The sequence below is a fragment of the Marmota flaviventris genome, chromosome 4, assembly GCF_047511675.1.
Source record: "Marmota flaviventris isolate mMarFla1 chromosome 4, mMarFla1.hap1, whole genome shotgun sequence".
NCBI lineage: Eukaryota > Metazoa > Chordata > Mammalia > Rodentia > Sciuridae > Marmota > Marmota flaviventris.
This window is the reverse complement of record NC_092501.1, coordinates 78,699,244-78,711,510: the sequence shown is the minus strand read 5'-3', so window position 1 is coordinate 78,711,510 and position 12,267 is coordinate 78,699,244. Positions and strand designations below refer to the sequence as shown.

Genomic DNA, 12,267 nt, shown 5'->3' with positions numbered 1-12,267 from the left:
GCATTGTCCTGTTCCTTTGGCAGTTACCTCGACCCTCTTAGTTTTGTTTCTTACTCCCAAATCTTTCCAGTGATGGCCCAGGTGAGGCAAGTTCAAGGGTCCCATTGACTAGGCATTTAGAGAGAACCCCACTCAAAGAAGAAGAAAAAAAGCACACAAAATGCAACTTTTTACGGTTCAGTTTTACTCTACAGGGTCAGAAGCAGTTTGTGTTGCCACTTATTGTGAGGACCATGTTTGTCTTCTGAGGTTTCCATTGTGACAGCATATCTCAGAACTGCTAAAGGGAAGTGGAAGGGGCTGCTCCCCGCACCAGGGATAGTGTGACAGCCTTCCTGTTGACACATGGATACTTCTGGAGGCCTTGTGTCCTCTATGGAGTGGATTGGACAAGGCATCACCCACAAGAGTCATTGCAGCCATCTGAGAGCACAGGCTGCCAGGACTCTGCAGTCAGCATTGTTGAGAACACGGTCATGCTTCATTAAGTACATAAGTCCTAAAGAATATGTTCAAGAAAAAGAAATTATAGCAAATGTTGGGTTAAAATCCAAGGCATGCATTTTTAAAATTAATTTGTTCTCAAGACTTATAGATGGTACATACCTATAGTTCCAGCTACTCAGAAGGATCACGTAAGCCCACAGGTTCAAGACCAGCCTGGGCAATATAGCAAGAGCCCATCTCAAAAAAAAAGAAAAGAAAAAAGAAAGAAAGAAAAGAAAAGAAAGAAAGAAAGAAAAAGACTTACCCATTGAAAAACTATTCCTCAAGTTGCATTGTAAAAGATTGGTTTCCTGTCATGGGAGATGTGAGAGAGACTTGTTCAGAGATGCCAAAAGGGCCCTGGGAAGAGGGAAAATTCAGCCTCAAGAGCCATGAACAGATTTCTTCCCTTAAATCTTCTTCAGAAGAGCCTTTAGAGTTGGTTGCTACCAGAAGTCCCCAAGATAGAGCTGGGATATAGCTCAGTGGTAAAGCACTTGCCTAATATCTGCAAGGCCCTGGGTTCTATTCCCAGCAGGGAGAAAGAAAAGGGGGGGGGAGAAGAAGTCCCTAAGACAGGGTTAGTTTTTCGAGCACATGTGCCTTGAGAACATCAGGACGTATCTTGCTGGAGAATTCTTGGCCCTCTGTTTGCCCCATCCAGGACTTCCCAAAGCCCTCACATTGTTGCTTCCTTGGGTTTTTTCCTTAGCAGAGATGTGGTGCATGACAAATCACCCTATGTGGCTGTGGGCAGCTGCCTAATTCCTGCCCCCATCTCGCAAAGCTCAGGAAATTCAGGCTGGACCTCCAGCTCCTTTGAGGCTGTGCTGTGCATTGTTAATCCTATACTTAGGTCTTGGTACTCAGGACTCCCTCCAGAGCTGTAACTCAAGGGACATGACTGACCTCTTCTTCCACCCTTGGTTTCTAAAGCTTCAGAGTAACATTATTGCCTTTCTTCCACCTCCTCTTTAGGGCCGGATTCCTGTCAAATGGATGGCAATTGAGTCCCTTTTTGATCATATCTACACCACCCAAAGTGATGTGTAAGTGTGGATATTGCCATTCTGGGGTGGGGGTTACAGAGGCCACAACGCCCATCTGTTCAACTTGGCCAGGGAACAGGCTGGCTGCAATACCAGCCATCTACAATGACCCCTGAGCTGAGGGATTTTAACATATTCATTCAACAATTGGTCAGGCCCAGGTACCAGTTATGAAAACCAGTGGAATGGGAGCAGTTGGTCAAAAACCTTTCTCCCTCCATTCACCTTTTCCACACCTCCCTCCTCATCTCTGGCCAAATGTGGCCAAACAGTTCCCCTCCTGTGGATCTGTGGCAAGGTCAATTCAGGCAGAATACCCTGAGCTGTTCCCCCACCCATAAGAGGGACTTGGGGGGAGCTTCCACTTGGAGATCTCTTTACATGAGTTTTTGGGCTGGTGTATCTCAAACTGCTCAAAGGTAGGAGCTAAAATTTGTTCTTTCAGGTTGGATGAAACATGATTGATTCTAAAAACATAACATGCTTGCTTCTAAAGTGTTCTGCAATCCATAAATATGCAGATCTTGAATAACATGGCTGTGAAAATGCCATTCTTAAGCAGTTTTAAACAATAGATTCCTGATTATGTAAGTTGAATTGAAAAATTCAAAGACAAATACAATGGGAAGATTAAAGTTACTTGGACCAAACTACCCTAGTCACTCCTGCTGGCATCACAGGCTTGGCCATCCAGCATCTTTGGTGGTGTAGGTGTATATACTTTTTATAAGTGGGCTCATGTGATGTATGCTATTTTGTGATATTTTTATTCCCACTTCATAGTAAGTTTTCACTAACAGTTTAATATTTTTCTATAACATTTTTCTCCTCTAAGACTTTATGAAAATTTCCTGACACACAGAAATGGTGAAAGGAATGTCGCCCTTGTAGCTCTTCCATGGCAATGGCTTGTGTGAGGACGTCAGCATCCCTGGGGTTGGGTGCCAAGCAGGCAGTCCTTTCCCACTTCCATGCTGCATCCATCTGTGCAGCTAGACCCAGGCTGAAATCTGTGCACATTGGGCCATTCTGGCACTGGGGTTGATGGGGTCAGCAGCTGCTGGGGGAATGTATGTCTGGGTTCTAACAAGGATGCCCAGATGAAGACACTCACTGGTCACTTGCTCACCACAGGTGGTCCTTCGGGGTCCTACTGTGGGAGATCGTGACCCTGGGGGGAAACCCCTACCCTGGGATTCCTCCTGAGCGGCTCTTCAACCTTCTGAAGACAGGCCACCGGATGGAGAGGCCAGACAACTGCAGTGAAGAGATGTGAGCAGGGTTTACAGCTGTCCTCTGACACGAGCACACTGGGCTTTGGATGGGAGGAGACACCATCACCCATTTCCTCTCCACTCCTGAACAGCCCTGGGCCATCAACCCTAGGAAATCTGGGTAGTGGGAGTGACAGGACGAGGTTAGAGAGCCAGCCTTGGTTGTGGGGCAGATACGGGAACCCCTGGCCCCACTGGGAGCTAATGGGCTTTTGGGAACTTTTAAGAATGAATAGGAGCAGGGACCACTATAGTGTGAGCTTAAAGCATCCTGCAGGTTGCTTGAGGAGGAGCATGTGTTGGAGAGTCCCAGGTGGAGGCAGAGTCAGGCAGGGGCTGCCCTAGGGCACTAGAATCATGATTCTTTGTACCAGTTCCAAGAATCCTGGTGGAAAACAGATGAGAGAGGGCCATCCAGTGGCAAAGATGAGTTGGTCCACTCCTGTCACAGTCTGCCCAACTTGGGGCAAGGTGAACCATGCCAGGGCAAGGAGGTACTCCCTCCCTGAATGCCCTGGCTTTCAGTCAGCCTCCCAAGTACATACCCGTATCATAGCTTCAGAGCCCTGTGGCTATGTGCAGTTTTCTGGGAAAGCAGGAAAGGTGCAAGACAAAGATGTGATTGATTGCCAAAAGTTTTGTTCCTTTCCACACCTAAATCCCTTAGTTGGTTTATTCTTCATAAGAGTTTTAAGGATTAGCACTTCCTACTCAGCTACCATAGTAGATGCAACATCTGGTTCACTATCTGTCAGTGTCTTTGTAATGAAAGATATGCTAGACCACAGTGCCTGGTGCCCTAAGCCCCTGAGTTCTCAGTGAGGCTCAAAGATATTAACAATGCATAAACATTGGTGAGGTCTGGGTACAGAGCCCCCCAGAGGTATCATGCTGGATGTGGTGGCCCTGCTGGGTGGTCCTGGTGAGACCTGGCCTTGCTGGGTCATCACTACCTGTCTACTCTTCCCTTCAGGTACCGTCTGATGCTGCAGTGCTGGAAGCAAGAACCGGACAAGAGGCCAGTGTTTGCTGACATCAGCAAAGACTTGGAGAAGATGATGGTCAAGAGCAGAGTGAGTCTCAGAGCTGTTTCCCTCAGGCAGAGGTGGAGGGGATTCCAGCCTCACCCCTAGAGCACTGGATTTAGGCTCTCTGAGTTCCCAGGGTAAGACCACACTAGTGCTGGCCAGAGGGAGAGAGTCATGCTGTGTATCAAAGGTAGACAGCAGATTGAGCCTGCTTCTCAAGCCAGGCCCCTTGAGCATCTTTTCATCTTGAAAAATACATGATTCTTAGCTTGTCACTTAGGAAGAGCTCCCCAGAGACAGGCATACAAGGAGAATATTCCAAACCAAAGGAGATCCTTTGCTGTAATGAAATAAGAGAAAGTAGAATTGAAGCAGGCATCCTATATGCCTACACCCTGAGGTGTCTGGCTCTGGGGGTGGGCAGTAACTAGGGAATGGTGGGGACTGTGACACACAGGACCACTCCAGCCAGCCTTTCTAAAGGACCCCTTGCTGTCACCATGTGTGGTCTACAGAAATAGGCTTTCAATCTTTTGAATTTTAAAAGGTTTATGTTAAAGGTGGGTATAGTGGTGCACATCTGTACTCCTATCTCCTTGGGAGCCTGAGTCAAGAGTATCACAAGTTTGAGGTCAAACTGGACAACTTAGCGAAATCTTGTCTTAAGATAAAAAGGGCTCAGGACATATAAGACCCTGGCTTCAATCCCAGCACTGCACCAAAAGAGAAAAAAAGGAAAAGGTTTATGTTACATCTGCCAGTTTTTATTGTTAACAACTCATTTAAATTTCCCAAAGCCCAGTGTGGGCCAAAGGAAACTTGCCTGGGGGTCCAGCATCAGCCTGCACATCTTCAGTTTATAATTCTGTAAGTAAATGAGAAAGTCACCAAAATTTTGGGTCGATATTTATTGAGTGACTATTATGTACTATATTCTATCTTATCTGCAAGTAAGCAAGACTAGGCCAGCCTACTCTTACACTGCTTACATAGAAGTTTCATCTTCACACTGGTAGATTTACTGAAAGTCATTTTCAAATTTAGTAGGGTGCACAACCTAGGCCTGCCCTAACAAAACTTAACATTGTTATTACTTGGGCAAATCTCTGATTTCTGTGAGTACAGGATTGTCCTAAACAGAGGTAGTTGCTGATACCAAAAGAGCTGGCCTTCCTAGAACAGTGCTAAGAAACATATAGGAAAATGCTGGAACCCTCTGCACTTGTTTAAGTAGGACAGTACAAGTAACTGGGGCACATTGTGCTTGGGAGCTGAAGCCTGTAGTAGCATCCCATGTAAAACCAATATCAGTGACATATGTCAGATTTCTAAGCCTTGATATGATATTCTAGATGGCAGAGGCCCTTGGAGGGAAGCTGAAAAGCATCCATCAGATTGAAGCTGCTTCTTGGTATGTGTTGCTTCAGCCTGAGGAATGTGGCCACAGTGAGCTGTCCCAGGGCCTCTCCCAGTTTATAACTAAACTGGTTCCCCAACCCTCCACTCAGAGGTAGGCTGGACATGGCTGGATGTGGCAGACCAGGCTGTATGGCACCTGCTGCCCTGTAGGCCCTGGAGGTACAGTGCTGAGAGAACACATTTGTTTCTAGGAAATGACTTTCCATGGGGAGAGAGGCAGAATAGATAACACCCAGGTCCAGGAAAGATAGGAGCCTAGGGCTCAGTGCCTGCCTCCTGGGTGAGGGGCTTAGGTCTTAAAGAAAGGTCGAGCGCAGAGGGAGTTGCAGACAATGCCTCTGCCCTGGCATCCAGAGTACTGGGGTGTTTCCAGAAGTGGCCCAGGGTGGGGGTGACAGGCCATTTTTCTCTTCCAGGACTACTTGGACCTTGCTGCATCCACCCCATCCGATTCATTGCTTTATGATGATGGCCTCTCAGAAGAGGAGACACCCCTGGTGGACTGTAATAATGCTCCCCTCTCTCGCACCCTCCCTTCCACATGGATTGAAAACAAACTCTATGGTAGAATTTCACATGCATTTACTAGATTCTAGCAACGTTGTTCCCTTCTGCACTATCTTTACTCTCTGTAATGCTTTTTAAGAGTGTTTCCGATCTGAATGAAACCAAAGTCCACTCTGAACCTTTTTCTTTGTAAATGTCTGACTTTGCATCCAGTTTATATTCAGGCATTTTTGCAACTATGTCTTTCTAAAAGGATGTGAAAATAAGTGTCATTACCATACCGCCCAGCAACTTAATATGATAGAGAAGAAACACTTCAGGGCAGAATTCTCAGGGGACATTGAGAAAATGATGAATAAGTGACTTCCAGGGTGGGAAGCAAGACACAGTACTTCTGATTTAGTTACTTGGATAAATTTACCTGATCTGGGGGAAGATTTAAATTAGAAGTGAGCAGATGGCATCCCCGGCCTGCACAGCCACGGGACCCCCAGGTTCCTCCTGGGCTGGTGAGTGCCTCCATGAGGCTTCCCAAGTCCCCACTCCCAGCCATGTGTCCACCATCAAGGGCAGTGAACAGCTGGAGCCAAGCAGGCCCTGGGCAGGCATACCAGACTGCTGTTTTCACATCCTTCGCATTCCCCCTTCCCCATCACAACCGTTGTCACTTACAAAGCCAGTGCTAAACACTGGAGCCACTGCTTTTGAAAGAATGTAGTCTGTGGTGCTGTGGCCTTGCGATGGACAGTAAATATGGTTCTTGCCAAAACTCCTTCTATTGTCTTGGATTAAATACTTGAAATTTTTTTCTGCTTTCTAACTTCATCATTGACCATTTTGAAATCTTGGAGTTTCAAGCATTTCTCAAGCTGAGATTGTTCCTCCTGCATGCTACCGAACTCATGGAGTCCTCACTGGCTTTGGGTCTGGCACTACATACATGCCATGTGTGCTGACAATACTGTGGGGTGGCCTGCGTGCACCCTCCATGGGGAAACTCTTCTCCTCCATTATAGGCTGGGATGACAGATGAATAGGCCCCTTTGCTTTACAGAATGTTTTTATGGAATGTTCCCACTGCAGTAAGCCATTTAATGTAGCAATGTGCTGATGCTTTATGCTGCTTCAGGAAAAAAGTTAAGCAGTTCAACAAATATGCATCAGATTTGAGAGTCTGAATCTCATAAAAGTCAAAATTGATAGTGTCTATTAAATTACATTTACCAAGAGAGCACGTGATATTTCCCCTAAGTAGAACAGTGTTTTGGAAACCTGGAACTCAAAACTGTTACTGTAATTGGCACAGAAAACACAAGTTTGGTTTGAACATCAAAGGGAGTTTTGCCAAGGCCTTACTGTCTGCACATGAAGTTTGGGTTCTTCAGTGCAGAACAAATTATCTGTTTTCATTTTTAGGCATGTCAGACCCGAACTGGCCTGGAGAGAGTCCTGTACCACTCACGAGAGCCGATGGCACTAACACTGGGTTTCCAAGATATGCAAATGATAGTGTATATGCTAACTGGATGGTTTCACCCTCAGCGGCAAAATTAATGGACACGTTTGATAGTTAACATTTCTTTGTGAAAGGTAACGGAATCAGGAGGGGAAGAAATATGCTGACAATGGAAAGCCCACCGGCCCCTTTTTGTGTACATCACACTGGCCAAGCTAAGGTCAGTTTCTAGGTGGCAGACTCATTTTCAGTAGTATATTGTAACTGATTTCCAAAGTGGTTTTACTTCCAATAGTTGGGGATTTCCCCTCCTAACAGACATGCCCCACTGGAAGAATGTTCTGAGTCTTAGTGGTTAAATATTCCTTTCTCTTTGGCACCAGGCAGTGCCTCTGTTGGTCTGTGTCCATCATTAACCACCATGTACTCTGTGTTCATATGTGTGGGTCTGCCACTTGCTACCTTGTATAAGAAATTGTACCCGAACTGTTTGATTTTTCTGGTTGCCCAAACAATGCAACAAGGTTTAAACATGAAGCACACACACCAAAAAAGGCAGTCTGAAAAAACTGGCCAAAATGACCTTTGTTCAAAATGAGAGGCAGGTGGAGCCTGGGTGGTGGCATCAAAGCTCCACCAGGGATGTAGGGGAAAGGGGAACCTCAGGACAGGCCTCGGCTCAACATTTGAAATCCTGAGAATGGTTTTTAAAAATCATGTAGCCTTTTTTTAGGAAGATATTTAGTTTTTATCATGATTAAAATGATTCTTAGATTTAGCACAATGGAGAAATTTGATGCCGTCTTTGCTGTGTACATGGCGGCTTGAGGAAAAGGGCTCACCAGACATATTTGTCCCCACTGGGCTTACTACACTTTCCTCACTGGGCGACCACTATTCATGGACCAGAACGGGATGAAGAAAGAGAGCATGGAGTGAGTGGAGTGTCCTCAGTCCCAGGATTGCTGACAGCAGAGGTCTTTTGCTGTGAATACCGCCATCCTGCAGTGCACCCCACTGTCAAAAATCAGCACCTCATCTTCTGCATTAGGAGTAGGTGGAGCTTGTGCACATTTTATTTGGTATCTTATCCACCCACTCCTAAAGGTACAGTGTGTTAAAAGTAGCATTGACAGGAAACCAAGGACTGCTACACCTCTGTTACAATTCTGATGTGAAGACAATGTTTTGGCTCTTATAGAGTTCATGTGAAAAGGCACATGGATGGGCTCTTCCTGTGTTTGTCATTTAATGCTGCTATAACAAGACATTTTGGTTTCTTCAGTTCTGACCATGACTCATACATAAGCTTCTTGTCATTCTCCACCACTAGTTTGTGGTCACAGACACTCAGCACTCCTCTAGATTTGTGGGGGTGGCTCTTGGGAAGTCCCAGCAGCTCTTTTGGCTGTCCCAGCACTGTCACTTCACAGGAAAGGGTCGCATTACCAAAACACTGCCTGGTCTTCAGACTTAAAGCACTGTGATAGGACTTTTAAATAGTCTCGGTAAAATACTGTATTTTGTAGGCATTTCACAAACACAGTAAAATTATGGCACTTTGTGGCCAAGAAGGCTTGGATGAGTATGTGATAGAGCCTTATGGTATTTGTGAGTACACATGTGTACTCACACATCTAGAGAGAGTTGGAAAATGCTTATTTGGACATGTAACATGGCTTTAATTTGGGCCATTTTTCAGATAGACTGTGAGAACTTCCTTTACAAATATCTGTAGTAGTGGCAAACTTTTGGTTTTCTGATGTGCTTAGTGATAGTTTTAGTAAATGCAGAAATAAGTATAAACTCTCAAATTATTAAAAATAAAAATGCCTACATAGTAAGTGTGAATTGTTAACAGCAGGTTTGTTCTCATGGGATAAGAACTGTGAGTCCAAACAGATGATGGGGAATTAACATTTGACTAATAACCAGTTGTCTGTCTATTCCTGAATTATAAAAGTACCCCTACTTGTTAGTCCTATCAGATGGGATTTTCATATACATATATACAGAAGTTACTAAGTATTAAGTATTACCAAGTATTAAGTAGCAATCTGTCAGCTATTAAAATTTGTAAAATCCATTTATGAAAAGTTGTTAAACCATACCATGTTAACTTGCTTTTGTAATCAAGGTGACTAAGGAAATAATTTCAGTTGTGTAAATAAAATTATGTATCATAAGATGTGTAAAGTTCTTTTCTCTTTTTAACTTCATAGTTGGAAACATCAGATCTTTGATTCTGAAGTTTCCATACAAGTATTAAAATGTCACAAGAGAATGCATTATGGTAGCCACTGGGGACTGGATAGTGATCAAGGACCATGGGCCCTTGGTGACTTTACTGGCTCATCTTGCACAATATGCATTAAAACCTGGCACATGGATAATAACTGCCAAAGCTCAGCTAATTCCACCGTTCAAAGAATTCCTTCCTTCAGGCTACTTTCCCTAAGATAAAGAAGAAGCAAAGCTGAGTTTAGGAATTCCAATTCTCTAGCAATTCCTTGCAGCTCATTTCTTGAAACTGGAGTTGAGTTGTATCAAAGAGAAAATATTATTGAGTATTAAGTAGCAATCTATCAGCTATTAAAATTTATAAAATTTACATAGTAATGCATGAAGATCCATTAGAAAAGAAAAATTGCTGTCCTGAACCACTATGGTACTTAACACACTTACTGCTTCTGTTTATGTCTTCTTGGTGTGTATTGGAATTCCTTGAGATATTCCTCCAGTCTGATCAGTTAACAAACATGACTTGTTAGCAACAGAAATCTGACTCTGTGATCACATTGTTCATTGAACTCCAAGTGCCTACATCATTTCCACTGCACACGTGTGTGTACACACAGGCCTGTGTGGGTATCACCCAGCTGCTGCCCCAGCCCTGCAAGGCCACAGCTCCAGGCCCTCTGTGTCTATATCTGCTCATAGCTTCCTCTTTCAATCTGGACCATGAAGGCTAGAAAGAAAATGAATGTTATGCTGCACAGGTGGCTCTGGGCAATATTTGTCCTCCAACTTCCAATGGACCTTTACTCATAACTATGCATTTTACATCTCTAGAGTCAGTTATTCACTTCAGCCTTTGTCTAGGATTATTAAGAAACCCAGGCTGAGAAAAGCTAATGATAACATCCCCTTTTTCAAGAGCATAGATCCTCCATGATGAATGTATGTTTTTTTGTTGTTTTCCCTAAAATATTTTTTTTCACTAGCCTCCATGAAAGATTTCTTCTTGCCAGCTTATTTGGGTGGAAATCTAGTTGATTTTTTTTCTGAAAGCAGGTCTTGAATAAATACTACATGTATAAAAGAAAATTCAAAAGGGAAAGCATAATTTCCACCTGTACAAAGAACGCATTCTCCCATCCCCGGTTCCTCTCCTTCCTTCAAGCATATTCACACATAGCATATTTAGCTGTCCTTGCAACTGGAGGGTTGTTCCAGGAAGTCCTAGGAAATCTGTTCTTCCATGTCTGTGAACAAGGCATAGTAAGAGTGAGGCTGAGGGCACATACAGCTGTGCCCCTCACATTTCCAGTGTAAAACTTGATTTTTGTTCTTATGTACAGTCAGAAAGCCACTTCCCTCTTCTTCACAGCAATGGCATTGACTAGAACTTTGTAGAGTCTCCCATCTCGTTAGGAGAAGAGAAATGGAGCTAGAACTCACATGAGGGACCATTTTAGCTAAGAACATAGAAAACACAGCATGTGTAGAGAATGGTTCAATTTGGGCACATTGCTGTGTCCACAGAGAGGTACAGTGTGTGGCCATCTAAAGTTACAAGGGTGAGCTTCACTTCCAGAGTTAAGGAGGCAAACTCAGTGAACACCACCCACCCACCCACCCCCAAAACATTAGTTAATCTTTGAAACTGTGATATTTTTGAGTGTTATATCAAGTGACAAGATATTTTTGCAGATGTTATAGACTCTGTGAAATCACAGGACCTGGCCAATTGACATCTCACAGCTAGAGACAAGACAGAGGAATCTTAACAAGGGCTACATCTCACTGTGGTGGCTACAGGGACATCAGCATTTCAGGGAACTCAGCCGGACAGCATGGAGGGAGCCTGTGGCCCAAGACCACCCCATCCACTGTGACTTCAGCAGATCCCCACCATACCAGGAAAGACCATAAAGCTACATTGAGCAATTTAAGTTAAAAATAAATGTCAGCAAACAAGGTAAGGAAAGTGCATTCTGAAACAAACAAAAAAAAATTGTTGGTTTTTTTTTTTTTTTTTTTTTTGAGAAGAGTTTCTGTATTTCATACATAAGCAGTACTTTCTATGCGAATTATCAACTTCTTAAATAAAAATATGAAGCTTATTTTAAGTGTCTGAATTTTATCTTTGTCATTGCTGTAAAGAGTACCAAAGCAAGCATGTAAGTATGTCCATTTTGACTGCTCTCATTTCTCACTGCCCTCCAATCCTTTTCTGCATCTGCCTATGGAGGAAGGGATCTATGAAGGATTAAGAAGGGTCTAAGTCCAAGTGAAAAAGTACATAAGGCTGCCTGTGTTATCTGAGGCAAGCAACCTTGGCCAGAGGACTGTGGGGACCAGGTGGTGCCTCATTGTGGAGTCTCTCTTCTCACCAAGGCACTCAACTTCTCCATGTTTCATGCCTTTCTTCTGAGAATTTTAAAGAACTTGAGGATTTTTCTGGAAACTGTGGATCCAGGGCCTGGGAAACTGAAAACTTCAATTACTCAGAACCCCATGGTAAAGGAATACATTGAGGGTTTGGGGGATTTCATCAGTGTCTGGAAAGAAAGATGAATTACAGTTAGGGATTTTTAAGAATAGGAATGATGTTGTCGATGGAAGAATTCTGACTTCTCACATTTGAAAGAAGTAAAGGGAGTATCATGGGAAATTGTATCTTTTGGAGATGTCCAAACAATTTGCATATACTGTAGTCACCCTTATTGAAGAGATATGTTCCAAGATCCCCAGGGGGTACCTGAAACCACAGATAGTACCAAACTATGTATCGATAACCAGAATGGACACTAAGTGACAAATGG

The 12,267-nt window shown here is 43.8% G+C and overlaps 1 protein-coding gene across 1 annotated transcript in view; it reads left to right on the top strand.

Annotated features, from left to right (window-relative positions):
* The window catches only part of Ret (ret proto-oncogene), a 52,598-nt gene extending 43,229 nt beyond the window's left edge, over positions 1-9,369 (top strand). The window contains exons 16-20 of the mRNA XM_071611300.1: positions 1,465-1,535; positions 2,670-2,807; positions 3,783-3,882; positions 5,673-5,820; positions 8,566-9,369. Of these exons, the coding sequence (XP_071467401.1) occupies positions 1,465-1,535; positions 2,670-2,807; positions 3,783-3,882; positions 5,673-5,820; positions 8,566-8,696 (588 nt within the window). The 3' untranslated portion in view covers positions 8,697-9,369. The remainder of the gene's footprint in view (positions 1-1,464; positions 1,536-2,669; positions 2,808-3,782; positions 3,883-5,672; positions 5,821-8,565) is intronic.
* The last annotated feature ends 2,898 nt before the right edge of the window (positions 9,370-12,267 follow it).